This window comes from Hyaena hyaena, unplaced genomic scaffold, assembly GCF_003009895.1.
Source record: "Hyaena hyaena isolate Hyena2069 unplaced genomic scaffold, ASM300989v1 scaffold_56, whole genome shotgun sequence".
Taxonomy (NCBI): Eukaryota; Metazoa; Chordata; class Mammalia; order Carnivora; family Hyaenidae; genus Hyaena; species Hyaena hyaena.
Window position 1 is genome coordinate 1,033,080 of NW_024080688.1, and position 21,451 is coordinate 1,054,530.

At 39.9% G+C, this 21,451-nt stretch overlaps 1 protein-coding gene across 3 annotated transcripts in view; it reads left to right on the plus strand.

Annotated features, from left to right (window-relative positions):
* RAF1 (Raf-1 proto-oncogene, serine/threonine kinase) overlaps window positions 1-21,451 on the plus strand; it is an 80,782-nt gene that overhangs the window by 47,086 nt on the left and 12,245 nt on the right. For 2 of the 3 annotated variants that reach the window (XM_039231404.1, XM_039231405.1), the window contains exons 2-10: window positions 4,165-4,397; window positions 9,126-9,238; window positions 11,396-11,498; window positions 11,831-11,988; window positions 13,842-13,940; window positions 15,560-15,713; window positions 19,011-19,038; window positions 19,147-19,274; window positions 19,634-19,751. In XM_039231404.1, coding sequence (XP_039087335.1) covers window positions 4,191-4,397; window positions 9,126-9,238; window positions 11,396-11,498; window positions 11,831-11,988; window positions 13,842-13,940; window positions 15,560-15,713; window positions 19,011-19,038; window positions 19,147-19,274; window positions 19,634-19,751 — 1,108 coding nt within the window. In that variant the 5' untranslated portion in view covers window positions 4,165-4,190. Of the gene's footprint in view, window positions 1-4,164; window positions 4,398-9,125; window positions 9,239-11,395; window positions 11,499-11,830; window positions 11,989-13,841; window positions 13,941-15,559; window positions 15,714-19,010; window positions 19,039-19,146; window positions 19,275-19,633; window positions 19,752-21,451 lie in introns of those variants that run through there. The other variant, XM_039231406.1, reaches the window with a different exon arrangement.

Here is a 21,451-nt window from a genome sequence, read left to right on the forward strand (position 1 = left end):
TCTGGATGTTCATTTCCTTTCCCAGGTTACGGATGTTTTTAGCTGTTATTTCTTCAAATAAGTTCTGCCCCTTTCTTCTCTGGGAACCCTATAATGCTAATGTTATTACAGTTGATACTGTCTCAGAGTTCTTAACCTATTCTCATTAAAATTTTTTTCTTTTTCGGGGCGCCTGGGTGGCTCTGTCAGTTAAGCATATGACTTTTTTTTTTTTTTTTAATTTATTTATTTCTAGGAGAGAGAGAGAGAGACAGCGTGAACAGGGGAGGGTCAGAGAGAGAGGGAGTCACAGACTGAAACAGGCCCCAGGCTCTGAGCTGGCAGTCAGCACAGAGCCCGACGCGGGGCTCGAACCCACGAACCGTGAGATCATGACCTAAGCGAAAGTCGGACGCTTAACCGACTAAGCCACCCAGGCGCCCCAAGCATATGACTCTTGATTTCAGCTCAGGTCATGATTTCAGGGTCGAGAGATTGAGCCGTGTGTTTGGCTCTGCACTGGGCCTGGAGCCTGCTTAAGAGTCTCTTGGGTTGCCTGGGTGACTTAGTCAGCTAAGCGTCTGACTTCATCTCAGGTCATGATCGTGCAGTTCATGGGTTCAAGTCCTGTGTTGAGCTCTGTGCTGACAGCTCGGAGCCTGGAGCTTGCTCTCTCTCTGCCCCTCCTGCTTGCACTCTCTCAAGTAAATAAACATTTAAAAAAAGAAAAAAGAAGAAAAGATTCTCTCCCTCTGTTTTTGTCCCTCAAAAAAAAAAATTTTTTTTTTCCTTTTTGCTGCTCAGCTTGGTGATTTCCACTATGCTGCCTTCCAGATTAATGATCTGTACTTCTGCATTCTCTTATCTGCTGTTGATTTTCTCTGTTGTATTTTTCATTTCAGTTATTGTATTTTTCAGCTCTGATTGGTTCTTTTTATATTTTTTTTGTTGAAGTTCTCACTAAGTTTATTTACTCTTCTCTTAAGTCCCATGAGTATCTTTCATAACCATTACTTGGATTACTTATCTCTGTTTCATTTAGTTCTTTTTTCTGTGGTTTTGTTTTATTCTTTTACTTGGCACATATTCTTCCATCTCATTTTGTCTGACTTTCTGTTTCTGTGTATTAGATAGGGGAGTTCTGTATTCTGGTCTTGAAAGTAGTGGGTTTAAGTAGAAGGTGACTTGTGGGGCCTAGTACCTCAGTCCCCCCCGGTCACCAGAACCAGGTGTCCCAGAGGTGTCTCCTCTGTGGCCCTCCTGTTATGACTGGGCTGTGACTGCTTCAGGTTTGTTATTGCTGCTAGTACCCAACCTGTCTACAGCGACTGGGTGTGACTACGGTGGACACACTGGTTGGCAGGATTGGCCCCTGGCACAGCTGGCTGTGGTGGGTGTGCCAGTGAGAAGGGCACCAGCACGTCTGAGGCTGCCCACTGGGTGTTTTAGGGGGTCGCTAGTCCCCACTGAGGGTGTCCACTGGTTGTGGTGGGACGGGAGCAGCTTTGGAGGGGTACCTGCTGTAGCAGTGGGGCAGGTCCACTGAGGAACACTGGCGCAGGGGAGTGGTGGTAGCCAGGTGGAAGGAGAGTGTCAGAACTGGCTGCCACCAGCTAGGCAGAAGGAAGAGTGGGGGTGGGGGGGAGACACCGAGTAGGCTTTCCCTTCCTGGAGAAAGATCCTACAGATCCCTGCCCCTTCAGCACACCCCTTAAAATCAGTCATTAAATCTCCTTCACAAATAATCCAGGTTCTTTTCAAATTGCTGCCCTTGTGCTGGGTCTTGGAGTGCCTGCTCTGTGCTGGCCATTTAAAAGCACAGTCTCAGTTTTCCATAGCCCTCTGGCTCTCCTAGAGTTAAGCCCTGCTAATTTTTTTTTTTTTTAATGTTCATTTATATTTGAGAGAAATACAGAGTGCAAGCAGGGGAAGGGCAGAGACAGAGGGAGACACAGAATCTGAAGAAGGCTCCAGGCTCTGAGCTGTCAGGACAGAGCCCTACACGGGGCTTGAACTCAGGAACCGTGAGATCATGACCTGAGCTGGAGTTGGATGCTAAGCCACATGAACCACCCAGGTGCCCCCACCCCTGCTGATTTTTAAAGCCAGATGTTGTGGGGTTTTGTCTTCCTGGTAAGGATTAGGGCAGGGATTGCCTTATGTAGGGCTAGATTCTCTTGCTCCTCAGGCAAGACCTGTGTACCTGTGATATCCCTTCTGCTTCTGAGTCACCACCCTGGGGGTTTTGTTCCCAGCTGTCTCTGCCCCTCTTAACCTTTTCATTATGGCCCTTAAAAAATATCTTTAATTGTGACAGTACTATTCTGCTAGTCTTTTGGTCATTTTCAGAGTGAGCTGCACTTGATGTTGTTGCAGCCTTGATGTTGCTGTAGGAGGATGTGAGCTTAGATCCTCCTACTCCACAATCTTTGCAAGCTTCTCTGGATAAATACTCTTTGAATTAGACCTTTAGCCAGTATGTTGCAGTGGCATCCTTTCCTGGGAGGTCTTGTTTTTGTAAATTAGTTTTCAAATTGTTTCTTGTTTAGGTTTATGGCTTTGGCTCTGATGGGAGTTTGTTGACAGTTTATTGACATTACAAATAATGCTGCAGTAAATATTCCAGTGTACTTTAGTAGTGGTGGCTATTTCTGTAGTGCTGGCTGGATTTTTCCCCCTATAAGATAGATTATCAAATGATATATGAATTCAAATATTTATTTTTTTTTTAACTTTTAAAAAATGTTTTATTTATTTCTGAGAGAGGCATTGTGAGCAGGGGAGGGTCAGAGACAGAGGGAGACAGAGAATCTGAAGCAGGCTCCAGGCTCTGAGCTAGCTGTCAGCACAGAGCCTGATGCGGGGCTCGAACCCACAAACCGTGAGATCATGACCTGAGCCAAAGTCAGGTGCTTAACCGACTGAGCCACCCAGGCGCCCCTGAATTCAAATATTTAAATGTCTAATAGAAACTATTAGATTGTTAGATTGTTGAGTTTACTTTTTTTTTTTATGTTTTATTTATTTTTGAGAGACAGAGACAGAGTGTGAGTTGGGGAGGGGCAGAGAGAAAGAGACATAGACTCTGAAGCAGGCTCCAGGTTCTGAGCTGTCAGCACAGACACAGTCAGTCTTTAAATTTTTTCAGATGTAAAATGGGGATGTAAGTCCTACCTAGAGTATTTGTCTAAGAGTTAGGTTGGATAATATGAGTGGGATGTATGCAGTATATCTTTCCTCATATAGTAGGTGCCTAATAAATGGTAAGTATTATTAATAATAAGACAAAATAAGTTTCTAAGGGAGGAAGGTGTGAGAAGAATGGGATTCCTTGTCAATCTCACCCTTTTCTAAAGACGGAGATAAACCTCACTTCTGTGTGATCACTGACTCCCTGTCACGCTTTCCGTCTTATCACCACTGTGTGGCTGTGGACTACTGTTGCAGTTTTCTTGTTGCCCCGTTAAGACATTTGGTTATTTTTGGTTAGGTGGCTTATCTCTACTTGCTCCTGTTTGTAAGCTTCATTTTTGTACTGAAACTGAACTGTGAATGTTATGGTGGAAAGTTTATGGACTTTAAACATATTTTACCTATCACCTGGGTACTCTTCACCAAATAGTGTGATTTTTCTGTGCCTTATTTGCTTAAAGGACGGATAGAGGAAAGGATTTAAAATATTTGGGATCCTTGTAAAAAAAATATTAAATGAAATCATTATATATCAAGGTCTAATACACATCCTAGACATACTGATTTCTTTTTCTTCCTTTAAGGCAGAAGATTATGGCTTACATTTTTTTAAAAAATTTCACTTTTCCTAGTACTTACATGTTACTGCTACCCGAGGGTAGTAACTCACACTTAGTATACAGTAACTAAAGAAGAAGAGAAATGTAATTTAAAAAGTATTAGACTAGAAGTCAGGAAACCTGACAGGGCCCATGTTCCAGGTTGGTATAACTGGTGGTATAACCCTTGATGCATCTTTTGACCTCTAGTCCCTGCTATGCTTGGTTTTGAGTTTTCTGTGAAATATTTTATGGAAATATACTAATATAGAAGTTTTAAGCTGAGGCTGTCACTTAGGAGAAAGTCCACATAATACTATTTTTACAATTACTCTATGTTGTTAGTTGCTTTTTTGTTCTAGAATTAAATTTTTTTTTTTTTTTTTTTAACTAGGGTTAAGTATTGTGTAAGCTGCATCAATGGAGCACATACAGGGGGCATGGAAGACGATCAGCAATGGTTTTGGATTCAAAGATGCAGTGTTTGACGGCCCCAGCTGCATCTCCCCTACAATAGTTCAGCCATTTGGCTTTCAGCGTCGTGCATCAGATGATGGCAAACTTACGGACTCTTCGAAGACAAGCAACACTATCCGTGTGTTCTTGCCAAACAAGCAAAGAACAGTGGTATGTAAACATTCCTTTCAGTAAGTTTAGCTGGCCATCTGCCTATAAAAAGCATTTTGGGTAATTTTACTTATAGACACTCACTTAGTGTCTTTATTAATTGGCTTTCCAGTTGCAAATTTTATTGCTTTATATTGCCGTATTCCTTCCTCCCGCTTTTCCCCACCCCTTGGCCTTCTGTATGTTATTACTCTTGCCTGGAATGTCTTCTTTTGAAAAGCTTCCTTACATTTCCGGCTAATTTTATGTATGTATGTATTATGGATATTAAAGCAAATGTACACTTAAATTTTTTGGACATTAGAGTATATAGAAGAAAATAAAATTACCTAGAAAAAATCATTTTGGTGAGTACCTCTGGGCAAAGCTGGAGGTATTTCAGAAAGCAGAGCATCTCCTTCTTTCCTAGAACACTGATACTAGCCAGTTATGTCTGCATAGTTCATTTTTGTAGTGCCAGCAACAGATTCATACTAGCATCATGGTAGGACACTCCACTTGGTTTTATGGCACAGAATTCCAACTTTTCCAAGAAATTCCTGTTCAAAATAGTTCCTTACTATCTTGGTGGAAAAAAACCCACCTGTCTAAAACAAGAAAGTGAAGTTCTGCTAATTTTGTGTGGTGGGACATTTGAGAAAACCTTAGTTCAAGAACTTCAACGCCTCCTCCTTTCCCACCCCCCATTCTTTGAGTAAAATCAGAGCATTGTGCTTTACTTTGTATCTAGGTGAGACAAAGTTCTGAGGTTGGAAAATCCAGTGCAGAATTCTGTTTTTGACAGTTCCACTCTCCTCTCCCAGTTTACTAATAAATTCCTTTATACTTCTTTTGTGAACTTAAGGAGACTCCCAGTATAGTGTTGCACGTTTACATGCATTTTGAAAAACTCAAAAGGGGGGCGCCCGGGTGGCGTAGTTGGTTGAGCGTCCGACTTTCGCTCGGGTCATGATCTCGCGGTTCGTGGGTTCGAGCCCCGCGTCGGGCTCTGTGCTGACTGCCAGCTCAGAGCCTGGAGCCTGTTTCAGTCTGTGACTCCCTCTCTCTCTGACCCTCCCCTGCTCACGCTGTCTCTCTCTCTCTCTCCTAGAAATAAATAAAAAAAAAACATTTAAAAAAAAAAAAAAGAAAAACTCAAAAGGTATTTAAAATTTGAGTATTATTTTTGTTACCCTTCCTAAAAATAAAAGATGAATGGCAGGCAAAATAAATAGTAATAGCCTCCTTATATTTCAAAAGTGGCCTTTCATTTGCAAGGGGAATATTTATGTACTGTTGTTCATTCATCTTTTTTCTAACCTTAAATGGAGAGCCCAGGTGGGAAGTGTGAATGTGATGGGAAGCTGAAGACCATGTGGTACTGCTTCAGCCTGTTACTGTGTCCGTCTTCCCCATTCCCATCTACTGCCAGATTGCCTGGAAGACTAGGAAACTTAGTTTGGCATAATGATTAAGTATATGGACCTTTAAGACAAGCAGGCCCAAATATAAATCCCTGTATTGGCTTTTATTATCATCTAGATAAGTTACATAATATTTTGAGCCTTTGTTTCTTCACCTTAATGAAATGAGACTCCTGCTGAATATATAGTAGCTAATTCATAAGTAAAATGGTAGCTATGATTATTTGAATTTTTTCTACATCTTTGAGCCCTTGACAGCTTTCAGTTGAGCACAACCGGTAGTTGGGAACAAGTGATTTGGAAACTTGACTTCTCCTAAGGCTCTAGCAGATAAAGCTAGTTTCTCCCATTTCTGTGACCAGAGATAGACCATCAGTTTCTGGAAGAGCCATCTTCTTTCAGCAGGCACCCATCTTTAGGGGAACATTGGTGGAAGGAGTCACTTACTGGCCAGTACCATGAGTCAGCTGTTTCTTTTCTTTTCTTTTTTTTTTTAACAAATAGTTTATTGTCAAGTTGGTTTCCATATAACACCCAGTGTATGGGTCAGCTGTTTCTAATCGTTCCCAGGTTACTTAACTCCTTGGAGCCCAGAATGACTTTCATAATCACTTAGTAGGCTCCAGAAATTAAATTTAACTAATTTCAACATATATCCATGGGGAGGTGTAGAGAGAAAAATGATAGAAAGGAGATATAGATATGATATATATAAAGGATATATTTATATATATAGCGGATATATATATATATCATATATATGCTATAAATAATTGTAGAAGTATAATTGGTAGTTGTTTTTTTGTTTATTTATTTTGAGAGAGAAGGAGCACAAGCAGGTGAGGAGCAGAGAGGAAAGACAGAATCTCAGTCTCAAGCAGGCTCCATGCCATCAGCACAGAGCCCAGTGAGGAGGCTCGAACTCATGAACTGAGCTGAAAACCGAGTCAGACACTTTCCAACTGAGCCACCCAGGCACAGCATTTGGGAGTTGCTTTTAAAAAAACCTTTTTCTGGGGCGCCTGGGTGGTTTAGTCGGTTAAGCGTCCGACTTTCGCTTAGGCCATGATCTCGCGGTTCGTGGGTTCGGGCCCCATGTCGGGCTCTGTGCTGACTGCAAGCTCAGAGCCTGGGGCCTATTTCAGAGTCTGTATCTCCTTCTCTCTCTGACCCTCCCCTGCTCACGCTGTCTCTCTCTCTCTCTCTCCTAGAAATAAATAAAAATATTAAAAAAAATAAATAAATAAATAAACCTTTTTCTTGTCATTTATTTTGTAAATACATGTCTCTTTGCCACAGCTTGTTATTGGGTGGGTGCTTGGACCATAGCTGAGGACCATTAATTACCAATAGAATCACCTGACACAGGCTAAATACAGATTCCTGGACTTCATTCAAGATCAACTTAATCAGAATCCCTGGATGTATTGGAGGGGAGAAGCTGGGAATCTATATTTTCATAAGCTCTTTGGAGGATTCTAATGCCAACCACATTTGGGAGCCCCACTTAGGGAATATTTAAAGAACTATCTAGCTTTTAGAGTCTGTGACTGTTTTTGTGTGTGACTTTTAGAAAAAAAAAAAGTTTATTTTTTGAGAAAGAGAGAGAGTGTGAATAGGGGAGGAGCAGAGAGAGAGGGAGACACAGAATCTGAAACAGGCTCCAGGCTCTGAGCTCTCAGCACAAAGCCCAACGTGGGGCTCGAACTCACGAATTGTGAGATTATGACCTGGGCCGAAGTTAGATGCTTAACCAGTTGAGCCACCCAGTTGCCTCTAGAGTCTGGGACTTTTAGTGAAGATTAAGGATACAGCACAGACAGCACCTTACATTTTTTAAAGCCCTACTGCATAGTATTTGATGCAAGTAATGATTCTTTTAGTGTGTGTTTTTTGTCTTCATTCCTGGTGTCTTATCTTCATAGTTCAGATCAGTATATCTCACTTTTACTTAGTTTTTTTTCCCTAAAAACTCTTAAGTTAGTGGATCTTTCTAATGGTATAACTGCTTCAAGAAATCTAAAAAAAACTTGCTATGGAACATTTAAAATAAATATTTTAGACTTTTCAGATAGATCCAAACATATACTCTGACCTGTCTTTGGGAAGGAGCAGGTTTGGCCACTGTCAGCTGTCACACTTCAACTGAGTACCGGAACTCCACTGTGGGAAATTTACAAGCACCACAAATCTACATTTTGTTCTCCTTACTGGCCATACTGACTCTAGTTGCCTCACTCTTAATTAATTTTATTGGCTTTAAAAACAAAATATGTGGGGCTTTTATCAAAACTCTTGAAGTCTTACTTGAAAAAAATTTTTTTAAATGTTTATTTTGAGAAAGCACAAGCAGGGAGGAGGCAGACATAGGGGGAGAGAAGGAGAATCCCAAGCAGTTGCCACGAGTTGTCACCACGGAGCCTGAGTAGGGTTCGACCTCAGGACCCATGAAATCATGACCTGAGCCAAAATCAAGACTTGGACTCTTAATGGACTGAGCCACCCAGGTGCCCCATTAGTTGAAATTTTTATATAGCTGCCATTATTAGCACCCCAGGTACTCATACTTCCTGCTAGACCTCTGAGTGCCTGCCTAGCTTTTGAGGATTGGGTACAGGACAATGTGGAGGGACATACACTAAGGCTGCCTGAAATGGTGTGCATGTTTATTTAAGTTAGCAGTGGTCTGCTTGCCTTTACTGGTGTGAAATGTAAATGAGATGGAATTTTTGTTGGGAAGATACACCATTTTGTTGAAAACAGGTTGAAATACAGTTTTTAATCCGAAAAACTCACTCATTTGTCTATAGATCAGATTGATTTATTTTCCTTTCTGGTGGATATTCATGCTTGCATGTACATTTCAGTGAGTCAAACAAATGAGGCCAGTGTAAAGGGAAATGTGATAATTTTATCTTTCTCAACCACTCTCTCCTGATAATAGGTAGAGGTATATCTTTTCATACTCATATACAATATATATAAACATATTTGGGTTCCCCTGCCCTTTAAATAATCTTACTCTTTGTATTATTCTGAAAAATATTATCCCACAGTTAACCAATCATGGACAACCTTCCCTCTAGGTCATTATAAATAATATAGTAGTGGCTTAATGTGACATACAGATATTCAAGGCTTTATTTAAGCACTCTCCTATTGCTGGACATTCCAGCTATTTCCTGTGTGCATATGTATTTACCATTACAAACAGTGCTGTCTTAAATCTTCTTCATATACCCTTATAAGACTTGTGCATTTATTACTATGCTCATCAAGGGATGTGGAGCCTTTGTTGGTTCTAAAGATGGGTTTTTGTTTGTAGGTCAATGTGAGAAATGGAATGAGCTTGCACGATTGCCTTATGAAAGCACTGAAGGTGAGGGGCCTGCAGCCGGAGTGCTGTGCAGTGTTCAGACTTCTTCACGAACATAAAGGGTAAGATCTCAAAAGTCAATCAGTGCCTCTTTCATACTAGTAAGGAGCTGGTGTCTTCAAATAACAATTTGCATTTTTTAAAAAAAGTATGCTAGTTTCCTATTAAATATTATGTATTTATATACCCTTGTTTATAGACAACTGATAAAAATAGAATACTAAGAACTTGAAATCATTGCTTAAACATTGCATTGAAAAATATATTAGGTGTTGATAGTATTCCATAGATGGAAGTAGTAGCATAAGGTAATATGTTTCTTGAGAGCAAAAAATTTTGTTTCCTGGAATGCAGTGGACAGAGTGGATACTCAGGAAGTGTTTGCATTATTATGTATAGTTAAATAATCCTATCTTCAAGAGATTAACTCTCTTGTAATTCACTCATTCATTCTTTTTCTTAAGTTTTTATTTAAGTAAGCTCTACACCCAGCATGAGGCTTGAACTCACTACCCCAAGATTGAGAGTCACATGCTCTTCTATCCGTGTGATCTGGCAGACCTAGGACTAAAAGATGCGGGAGAATTTCTGCTTCAAGGAAGATCCATATTTCATCCTATTTCTAATGCTGGTAGCTTGATAGAGGCATCCCATCAAAGGGTGGGAGTAATACTCCATAGCTTCAATAATTATCCATTATTTCCCCCTCAAATTGGGGGAAATAATCTTGACTTTCTTCTTGAAAAATGCAGGTTCTGTTATTGATCTTCAGCTTAACATCTTTCTGTCTCAAGGAGTTCCCGGTTTGAGAGAGTAGCCTAGGAAGTGAGTCAGCTGAAAAGGGCGAGCATCAATTCCCCTATGCTGTTCCCCTCAGCTTAGGAGGCAGTTTGTTGAAGTGCAGATCTTTGAAGCAGATGTCAGCGTTATCTGGGTAAAGTCCCAGGTTTGACCCAAGCCAATCTATAGTGCTCCTTACGGACTAGAGGGATTCTGAGACATTGAGTGGTTTGTCCAGTCTTGTCCAAGGCTACATTGGTTTGGAGCTACCTTAGCTTCCGTCTTGGACAGATGAGCACCTGAAGACTAATGAGGACACAAGGCTGCCCCTGTCTCTGTTCATTAGGGTGAAGTAGGACTTTGGAGTCCCTGTATAGGGAATTATATTAAGGAAAAGATGATTTACTATTGGGTAACCAGGAAAATGGCTGGAATCAGCTTCTGGTAGGCAAAGGGAAAAGTTTGAATTGTGCTATTTATGTGCTGTTCTCTCTCTACATGAGAATATTCTTTTCTAGAAAGTGGGCTTGATGGACTACACAAGACATGAGAAAGGAGCTGCTGCTTTTTTTTCTTTTTGAAACTTTTTACTTCAGTGTATACATTTTTCTGTGTTATTTGCTCTAGGCACAGACAGAAAGAATGGTATCAGAGTAAATGTTAAGGCAGTTAAGTCCCCCGTCACCTTACATTTATAGACCTTGCAAACAACTCTACAGGTGTGAGCCTATTATTAATAGAAAAGTGCATTTCATTTGTGATTCCTTTGTAATTGTATCTGCTAGACTGAAGTAGGCTACTGAAGGTTAAATTTTACTATTACAGCAATGTTTATACCCCACTTTAGTATTTTTGGACTCTTATAGAATTTTAAGGTCACCAAGTCCAATTTATTGTATATTTACTTTATCATGAGATTGTTCATTATTTTAAAATATTCTGGGGCACCTGGGGGGCTCAGTTGATTAAGCGTCTGATTCTTGATTTTGGCTCAGGTCATGATCTCACAGTTCGTGGGATTGAGCCCCACTGAGTCCTATGTCAGGCTCTGTGCTGACAGCATGGAGCCTGCTTGGGATTCTCTCTCTCTGCCCCTCCCCAGCGTGCGCTCTCTCTCGCTCTCAAAATAGATAAACAACAACAAGAAAACCCAAAACTTTATTCTAAGAGTACAAGCTCAGCTGGACTCCAGCATAGGCCCTTATACTCGGTGTGTAGCCTTGAGCAACTTACTTTCTTAAGGCCCCAATTCTCTCATTTTTAAGATGAGGATAAAATGCACACTTCATAGCTTGTTGTATGAGTTAAATGAGTTAGTATTGTCTGGGATTAAGTTTTATGTTTATGTAGTATGAGATAAATGGTAGCTGTTATTATTGGCATTGAAGTCTTATTTAAATATATCCCTTTTATATATGTTTTTTAAAAATCCTCTTTAGTAAAAAAGCACGTTTAGATTGGAATACCGATGCCACCTCATTGATTGGAGAAGAACTTCAAGTAGATTTCCTGGATCACGTTCCCCTCACAACACACAACTTTGTAAGTTGCGGAGCTCTTTTCTTTTTGTGGTGTGTTGGGTGCTCTAGCTGTCATAATTGGACCTCCTCAGAGGTAATAAGCAAAAGCATATGTATTGTTGGATTATCTAAACCTGTTGTTTTGCCGTTATTTACAGTAAGGAAATTTAGGTTTAATTAGTCACAAATATACTTTAGTTTCTAGGCATGAATTTTACAAATTTTGGAAGTATGATTCTTTTTTATAAAAGTCCCTGTTGGAAGTGTGATTCTTCATTCTATGAGGTCTGTTGGGGACCCACAGGGAAATTGTTTTGTCTTTTGTCATCTTTCATTTATTTACACCTCTTCCAGGCTCGGAAGACCTTCCTGAAGCTTGCCTTCTGTGACATCTGTCAGAAGTTCCTGCTCAATGGATTTCGATGTCAGACTTGTGGCTACAAATTTCATGAACACTGTAGCACCAAAGTACCTACTATGTGTGTGGACTGGAGTAATATCAGACAACTCTTGTAAGGCATCATTCTTTTCTCAAAGAATCTAAGCAAGTGGGGAGGTGTAAACTCTTTTGAAGGTATTATTGTATATTTGACCAACAAGTCTGGGGTTTGGACTTATTCAGTGAATTGTCATGATCTGGAAACCATCTACTCTGGCAGCGTGACAGTTGTGAAAGCAGGGAGTTTAGTGTGGCACAGCTCTGAAGCGAGCAGACGAGAGTGCTGTCTGTCAAATAAAGATTGGCGTACTATGACTTAGTGAGGCAAAGCGCAAGAGGATGAGAAAACCAAAAGACTTTGCTTTTCTCTCTTAATAGTATCATCTGTTAGGTTATTGGCAGGCACAACTCTTTATTTTGTTAAATGATGTTAAACCTTTGTTGAGAAGGAGCAGAAAGCATAGTTGGTGCTGTTGTCTTCACCTCAAACTGGAGACTTTAGTCTTAAAATGATATAAATGTAGGGGCGTGTAGGTGGATCCGTTGGTTGAGCATCTGACTCTTGATTTCAGCTCATGTCATGATCTCACTTTTTGTGAGTTCAAATCCCACATTGGGCTCTGCGCTGACAGTGTGGACTATGCCTGCTTGGGATGCTCTCTCTCTCTCTCTCTCTCTCTCTCTCTCTCTCTCTCTCTCTCTCTCTCCCCCTCTCCCTCTCCCTNCTCTCTCTCTCCCCACCCCCCCCGCCTCTCCTCTGCTTGTGCTCTCCCTCTCTCTCAAAATAAATAAATAAACCTAAAAAAAATGATATAAGTATAAAACCTCAAAAGGTACTTCTATCCCTCAGGATTTGGTAACAAACCAGTTACCAAAATAAATTTCATATAAACAAAGTATATTTTAGTAAGATTTAAATTGAAAGTACATGAAAAGTCCTAAAGTTGTATCCCTTTTTGAGAGTACTAGAAAAAGGGAATATAATCATTGATCCATGATGGGAACACCTTTTTTGAAAGCTTTCGTAGTAGTCACGTTCCTTTTGCTTGTGTAGCCTAACTGGCACAAGCTTGGAGCTTAGCAGATGCAGGTGAGAGTCTCGGTGTTCCCATAACTAACCGTAACCACCGCAGAGCCTTGGTTCACTCACATGAGGAAAGGGTATTACCTTTCTTGCAAGGCTCTCGTAAGGGTGAGTTGACATGTGAAGGTGCTGAGCTCAAGTGCTCATGCGGTGGAAAGAAGATGCCCAGTTAATGCTGTCATCTCTTTTCCTCTTATTTATGATATTTGGTGCTGAGTGACATTTATTTTTCATAGTCAGTCTTTTCACCTATGTGTTTTCAAGATAGAACATTTCCAGAAAAGCTTCTGTGTGATTTAGGTTATAATGCACCCTACTATAGAATTTTAAAAAAACATTATTTTGATAATAGTGGGATATTGGACCAGTGCTTTTTAGAAATGCACAGGGGCACCTGGGTGGCTCTGTGGTTAAGCATCTGATGTCTGATTCCGTTCAGGTCATGATCTCCCAGTCGTAAGATCAAGCCCCATGTCAGACTCTATGCTGACAACGTGGAGCCTGCTTGGGATTCTCTCTCTCTCCTTCTCCCTCTGCTCCTCTACTACTTGTGCTTGCTCTTTCTCTCTCTCTCCCCTCCTTAAAAAAAAAAAGTTCAGAAATGCACACGAGAGCCTATATGTTCATTGGCAGGTCAATATTGTTCACATTCTTTACTCATTCAAACCCAGTTATTTGGGTTGGTAGTCCCTTTACTCTGTATAGCCTAAAATGGTATAGGAAAATGTGACTAGAAAATGTTTAATTTGAGTCGCTGTTTGCAAGGATTGCAAGGCAAGGCAATTTGACTCTGTAAAATTACTGCAATTCTAATAAACCAGTCTTCATCTGATTTCACGTAGATTGTTCCCAAATTCTCCTATTGGTGATAGCGGGGTCCCAGCACTGCCTTCTTTGACAATGCGTCGGATGCGAGAGTCTGTTTCCCGGATGCCTGTTAGGTAATTTTTTTTACTTACAGCTTTTCTTTGGAAAATTACATTGGGGCACGTGGGATTGAGAGCCTGAATACAAAAGTGTTCCTTTGCATTCCCTTCTCTCCCTGTGTAAACACTTTACTATTTCTGTGGAACTTAATACTGGTGTTAGAGCAAAATGTAGTCCTATAGCTTTTATATTCTGAAAAGTGGCTCTGACTGCAGTATTCTTCTGTTATTATAGCATATCCCTTAATATCTCATCACATTGTAAAGACCTTCAGATTTTAGTCTAAAATTTCCTAAAACTTCCCCAGCATGTAGTAAGTTGTGCTTTAAAGGAAAGGTCCCAAAACTATATACGGTGATCCATGAAAAATAAAACTCCTAACTTTGAAATGCTAATTATGGTCTTGCATTGCTAAAACTGTGGTATTTTATAGACTGAAATCTTTAAAAATAGTCTAATTAGATTTTTAATATAAATATCCTTTGTAATATGCCTGTGAGTTTGCATATAACTTGTCTTTATTCTGCTCTCCTGCTTTTAAGTTAGAGCTTTGTTGAGTTCACATGTCTTGTTCAATATTACACATGAATTTGGAACCTAAAATAAAATCTACATCTTCGTCAAAATATCTGATTTTAATGTACATATAGTTGAATAACATTTAATGATCTTTTAAAAACTACCATGGAAATTGTTAAAGGCAGCATATCAGAACAAGGAATTTGTATTAAAATATCTGGATATACATTTGCATATGACTTATTTTTCTTGAAATTTCCTGTTTTTCTCTTCAAAAGCAAGTCTGATCAGAAAGTGTACTTGCTTCTGAAGATTTTATTATTAGAAGACAAGCTTCTGAAGGCATAAGTATTGAATTCCTGGGAAGGCCATTTTTCAAGGCCATAGAACAATTTCTCATACAAAAACTAGCCTTTTATGCCTTAAATTCATGCGTGGTGTTACTTGAATCTGGACAAAACTCAAAATAATTTGTAGAGCAAATAATGAAAATGTTAGACTTGCTGCGTGTTCCCAGTGTGGTTGACAGGGGAGTGGGCTTGACTGGAAGAGGCCAGTGATTCATTTCACAGTTGTGTGTTGGCATCCTGAAAACTGAATTCACATTAGCTGACTTTTAGAGCTGGTTAAGTGGGGAGAGGGAGCATAGTAGCTAAAATGTTGGCCTTTTTGCAGACATGCTCAGTAGTGTAACTGTCTTAAGATGCTTCCTTCAAGCTCTCTACATCAGTCTCTGCACTGGGCAAGTTCCATCTCGGTTGGTAGTTGATGGCATAGTTGGCAAATGTTAGTCTGTTCTTTCCTAGAGATGGTCTAAAAATTTGAAGTATTCTGTAGAGGTGATCTATTGAAAAGAAGACAACTTAAAATGTATTATTTTCATATGAATTCCAAGCATGTGTATTATTCCCTTTTTAAAACTTTGCATGCAGAAGCACGTAGACAGAAGAAAAATTTTGAGTAGTGCCTCTTGAAAGAAAGGAACATTTTGTCCAGGGTTTTAGTACAAGTAGGATTTTCCCCTGAGCATCTTAATGAAGTAAGTAGTTGAAAGATTTTACAGTGAGGAGGCCTGCATGTCATTCATGGAGTTTTCTTTTTCTTCCTCGCCAAGTTCCCAGCACAGATACTCCACACCCCACGCCTTCACGTTCAACTCCTCCAGCCCTTCCTCTGAAGGTTCTCTCTCCCAGAGGCAGAGGTCAACATCCACACCTAATGTCCACATGGTCAGCACCACCCTGCCTGTGGACAGCAGGATGATTGAGGTAATAGGGCCCCTTTGTGGGTGGTGAGGTATATCAGTCTGTTACTGGGGTGGGGTTGACTGTTGTGTTAGAGAGTTTGGGATGTCAGACATGATAAAGAATGTTACTGCACTTTCTCAGGACCTTGGAATTTTTGAATTTATTTTTTAAGCACTGTATCTTTAGACTGGCTGAATAATCCAACTGGCATACCATTCAAGTGGAGACCTAAAATCCCCTAAAGAAATAGTAACATTTGAACTCCTTTCCATTTGAGATTTGAATAGGATGTCAGTGAACTAGTGAATGAGCTAATATAAAGAGTAGTTTCATTTTGGTGTGGAAAAGAAAATAATAGTGATGGAGAACTGCAAACTCTCTTAGAGACTTTAAGTGATTTTATTTAGAAATAAAAGGGTGAAGTCATTGGATTTACCAAGCAGGTTATTTAGGGAGGTGTAAAAGTACCCAAAGCATAGTGTTTTCAAACTGCTTTTACTTTTCTTGGCTTTTTGGTATGTTCTATTTATTTGCTTTGCTTTCTAATTCGTCTTTAATAACAACTGAATACACTTAAAATACTTCCTTTGTTCTTTATTCTTCTTTATTTCTCATTGCTTTGGACTAGAATAACAGCCTGAATGCTTCTCCCAGGGCGTGGTCCAGACGATTTTGTTTGAGGGGAAGAGTAGGTATTCTTCTTCATGCCTTTGCTTTCTTGTAAATTAACAGGATTGCTAAGACTGTCAGACAGTAGCCTATCAGAAATGAAACAATCACTAAGTTAATATATTTCTTGCCAGACTTGTTTTCCTGCTTTCTTTTTTGACTCTAGAGTATAGAGGAGTTAAGAAAAAACATACTGTATGTGGGATTGCTGACTGGTGAAAGACGTTTCTCAAGTGAGATTTTGAGGCTAAGAGTATGAACGTTTTTTCAAAAAATGAATTTCAACCAAAACTAATGCTAGATTTACTTAGTTGGTGCTTAGAGCATCACTGTTGTATTTATACCTCGTTTAGAACCAGGTATGTCAGTTTACTTGCGATGCCCCAAGGATCTTTTGTTAAAAGCTCATCAGAGACCACTGTGTTCTCTTTCTGATTATGAATTGTTCCTTGGAAAACCTCAGGGACACCTTCCACCTGAGGTACAGCTTTACCTCACTCAGAACTTGAATCACTTTCCATCACTTGTCCTCCCATCAGAGGTAGCAGGGGCTCAACAAAAATGTTGGCTTCTGAATGTGGAGTCTGAACTGGCCATTTGGGGGGCATTTTGAATATCATAGGATTGATTATTGGGAGGAGGTCATGTGCATGTAGCTGTGAATTTCGTTATTTCTCTTTGATCACGGTTAGCCCTGACAATACAGTAATGTCCTAGTGACTTCTGTTATAGGATTTGTTTCTGTGTAAACACCCTAATACTTGGGACACTGAAAGTGAAAATTCATGAATTTTTATTATAAAATAACTGGCACTATGTTAATTCTCTTCATACTTTAGAGGCCGAGCAAGTTTTGGTTCCTTTTTTATCACGCTTTTTAAAAGTACATATTCTTTGTTTAAACTATTTAAAAGCTCTTTCTAGGATAAATCCAGCTATAGAAATTAGCACACAGTATAATATGAGGTATATAATGGATACAGGGAAGAAAATTGCTGACATTAAGAAAGAAATCATAGTGCACGGGAATGTGATTTTGCTTAGTAAAAATACGTTGTGCTGTGGTTTGCCTAAAAACAAAGAATAGATTATTTGGATAAAAAAGCGATAGCTGCTGAATATTCTACTGAAATTCTCGTTATTTTTGGCCATTGTTTTGCCAACTGGCAGTCATCCTGTCTACTTAAAGACAGAGATTCCTGGGCTTCCGACCTTCCCTCCCAGAAATGCTTCTTCCGTCCTAGTTGGGAGGAGGAGGAATCTGTATTCTTAAACACCTCTCCAGGGGATTCTGAAGATTGGCCAGGTTTGGGGACCCCAGAACCAGGCTTTATTGCTTGGGTGGGGTGGCCAGAGGTAGGGGGAGGGGCAGCTTGGTTTAGGATACTTTTTATCTTTTTTTTTTTTTTTAATGTTTATTTATTTTGAGAGGGGGGAGGACAGAGAGAGAGACAGACAGACACAGGATCCGAAGCAGGCTTCAGGCTCCCGGCTGTCAGCACAGAGCGCAACACCAGGCTCGAACCCACAAACCGCGAGATTATGACCGCGGCCACCAACTGAGCCACCCTGGTGCCCCTAGGGCACTTTTTATCTCTTAAAAATGTTATGGAGTAGAAACATTCTGTTAATAGTTCTGTGAAAAAAAGTATCTTTACTTTATTGTGGTTACGTAAAATAGAGAGTAGGTTTCCTAGAAAAATATCCTTTTTGAGGATATGGAGGCCCAGTGGTTTTGTATAATAATGACTTGTATATTCCAAGTGAGGGTTTATAAAATTAGTATTTAGGTCTTATGGAAGGCCTTGTGATTTAAACTGTTCTACCCAAACAGTTTCTAGTAAGTTCTAAAGGTAGTTTTTGACTTTTCAAGACCTGAGCAGAATGTAACTAATTTCAGAAACCTGACTTACCCTGTCAGGTTTCAGGAGCATTTTGTGATGAGTGAGCTCAGCGGTAAGATTCATGGGTGATGGTTTCTGGTTCTATTTCTGCCACCTACTGGTGTAATCTTGGCCAAGTCTTTTTTTTTTTTTTTTTTTTTTTAATATAATATATATGTGTTTTCTTATATGTAAAATGTAGATTTTGGACTAGGGGATTTATGGTCCTTTCAGCATTTCATGATTTTAGGCTTCGATTAAGTTTTGTAGTTGTGGTGCTTACCCTTAACAAATCCAGCTCTGATCACTGTGCCCCAAATTCTTAGAGGAGTGAGAGTGGGCTTGCTACCTAATCCCCAAGTTTTGTTTTTTGTTTTTGGGTTTTTTGTTGTTTTGAGCCTTAGTGGACAAGAGCCTCAATTATTGGAAAGCTATCAGTTGATAGTAACTTTGCTAGCATTCCTTAATGAGTATCACTTTGCTATGTATGTGTTGCTTTTTTTCTGAGAAAAAGTGATTCCCATTCCAAAAGAATGTGGTATATGAAAAGCTAGTATCAGTCATAATAATTGACGATAATCTTAGAATTAATTGACCATTGAAATTAGGTAAATTTAATCAAAGCAAGTTAGAGTATGTAATTAGACCTTTTGTAGTTTAGAGGTTTTATAATCTACTTTGTTTCTGCAATTCTCATCCCCTTTCCTTCCCCCAGAGAACATCTTTTCTGGTGCAGAAATTGACCAGCTTTCCTTTTCTTTTTCAGGATGCAATTCGAAGCCACAGTGAATCAGGTACTTGTCCAAAGTTATGTAGCAAATAGTAATGGGCTCTTTCTCTTTACGCTGTGTATCTTCTGTTGGCTTATCCATGTGTGGATTCTGTTTGTCTTGTCTATTAAGCCTCGCCTTCAGCCTTGTCCAGCAGCCCTAACAATCTGAGCCCGACGGGCTGGTCACAGCCCAAAACCCCTGTGCCAGCACAGAGAGAGCGCGCACCAGGATCCGGGACCCAGGAGAAAAACAAAATTGTGAGTTTGGCTTCTAGTACCTCCTGCATGTTAGGGTTCACTGAGAAGAACCTAGTCAGAAATGAGAGTACTTTTAATTTGGTGTGGTTGGGGGAGCTGTAGTAAAACATTGAATGAAGGATATTAAAAATGCCAGTGCCATTTTGGGGATGCTTGTGTTGGAAAATTTGTTGACTTGCTGTAAGGCGGGGCACAACTAAAACAGTGTTTTTCTCAAAATATTGAAATTGGAATTACAGTTAATGTCTGTCTTTAAAAGATAGGGGAGTGGGTGAAGTTGGGTTGACTTTTCTTTGACACCATTGTTAACAGAGCTTTACCATTCCATGGAGTGTGTTAATGATCTCTGCTGGTTTCAGAGGCCTCGGGGACAGAGAGATTCAAGCTATTACTGGGAAATAGAAGCCAGCGAAGTGATGCTCTCCACTCGGATTGGATCAGGCTCCTTTGGAACGGTGTACAAGGGCAAGTGGCATGGTAAGTATGGGGCCCTCCTGTTATTGCAAGGCCTAGGCTGAAGGCAGGTTTTGGTCAAGAGATGGCCAAGGAGATAAAGTTCACTGTGCTGTGTGGCTACAGTGTACTCCAGGAATACTTGATTACATCTGAAGATTGAACTTAATATCTCAGTGACATCTCAGAGCATTCTTTTCCTATTCGGTGATGCTATAATTGGTATGAAATGGTTTCTAGGATAATTAGAAATTGGTGAATAAGAGGTTGAGCACGAGAGTCAGATGTCAGGAGCTGATTACAGACTACACAGGGGGTGTGCTTTGAAGTTCTTAAGTGGGTTAAGAGTCTGCTGCTCTGAGGGGAGCGTGGATTCTAGAGATGTAAAGTTGGAAAGAACCTTAGAGATTTGCCTGCAGAAAACTGAGGTCCCAAGAGGGCAAATAACATGCCCATGGTCAACAGTTGAGCACAGGCAAGCGAGGAGCCTCCCGAAACAGGTTCTTTGTACTCTGTCCTGGGTTGGTTTGTGGGAATCCCTATCAAAGAGAGAATGCACAGACTTAATTCTTAAGTCTATGTAGAGTGTTCTTATTGTAATAGAAACACTTTGTCACTTGGAAGAAATGCACTGTTGTAATATCTATAGCCACAGCTTGTGTATTTTAGCAACATACTTAACATTTCTCCCTCAGATTTTTAATGCCTCTGGCTTTGGGATGTTAGCAAGTATAGGGGATACTTTCTTGAAAATGCTACATGTTCCCAAAGAGGCTTCCTTCTAAATTCAGATTTTAATGAAGCAGGCACAACAAGAATAACAACAAAACAAACCCCTAAAATGACCAGGTAGCTCTATTTCTGGTTTGGATGGTATCATATTTATCTTTATATATAAAGGGGCAGAGATTGAGAGAAATTAAGAGCGTCACATGAATGGAGCATTAAAATTCAAGGTGTTGAAAATTGAGAAATCCCCCACCTTTTGAGTCCCTTATGTTAATTAATACATGGGTTTGCCCCCTGTAACTGATCATCTGGCAGCTTGCTCCTTCTCCAAGGAGACTGGTGCAGTAGTGAATATCGGATTCCTTTTCCTTTGAAAATTGTATCTAATGTGCTACCGGCATGCCTCCTGGGCCACAGAGACCTTATGTTATTGCAAAATATTTCCCAAATAGGTGTCATAAATATCTTGGCAATTCCCTTAGAAAAGAAAACAGTTTAAAGTCTTTTATTATTGACATGTAGTTGACATACATTGTTATATTAATTTCAAGTGTACAACTTAGTGATTTGAAACATCTGTACGTGATGCTCACAACACTAAGCACAGTTACCGTCTGTCACCATACAGTATTATTAGGACATTATTGACTATATTCCCAATGCTGTGTTTTTAACCCCCAAGACTGACTTTATAACTGGAAGTTTGTACTTCTTAATCCCCTTCACCTCTTTGCCGCTTTGGCCCATGCCGTCCCCTCTGCCACCCCACCCCGGGCAACCACCAGTTCTCTGTATTTATGAGTCAGCTTCTGCTTTTTTTGTTGTTGTTTGTACACTGTTTTTAGATTCCACACTTAAGAGATATCATATGGAATTTGTCTTTCTCTGACATTTCACTTAGCATCATGCCCTCTAGGCCCTACATCCATGTTGTTGTAAATGGCCAGATCTCAGGGGTTTTTTAAATGGATGCATAATGTACCACTGTGTAAAAT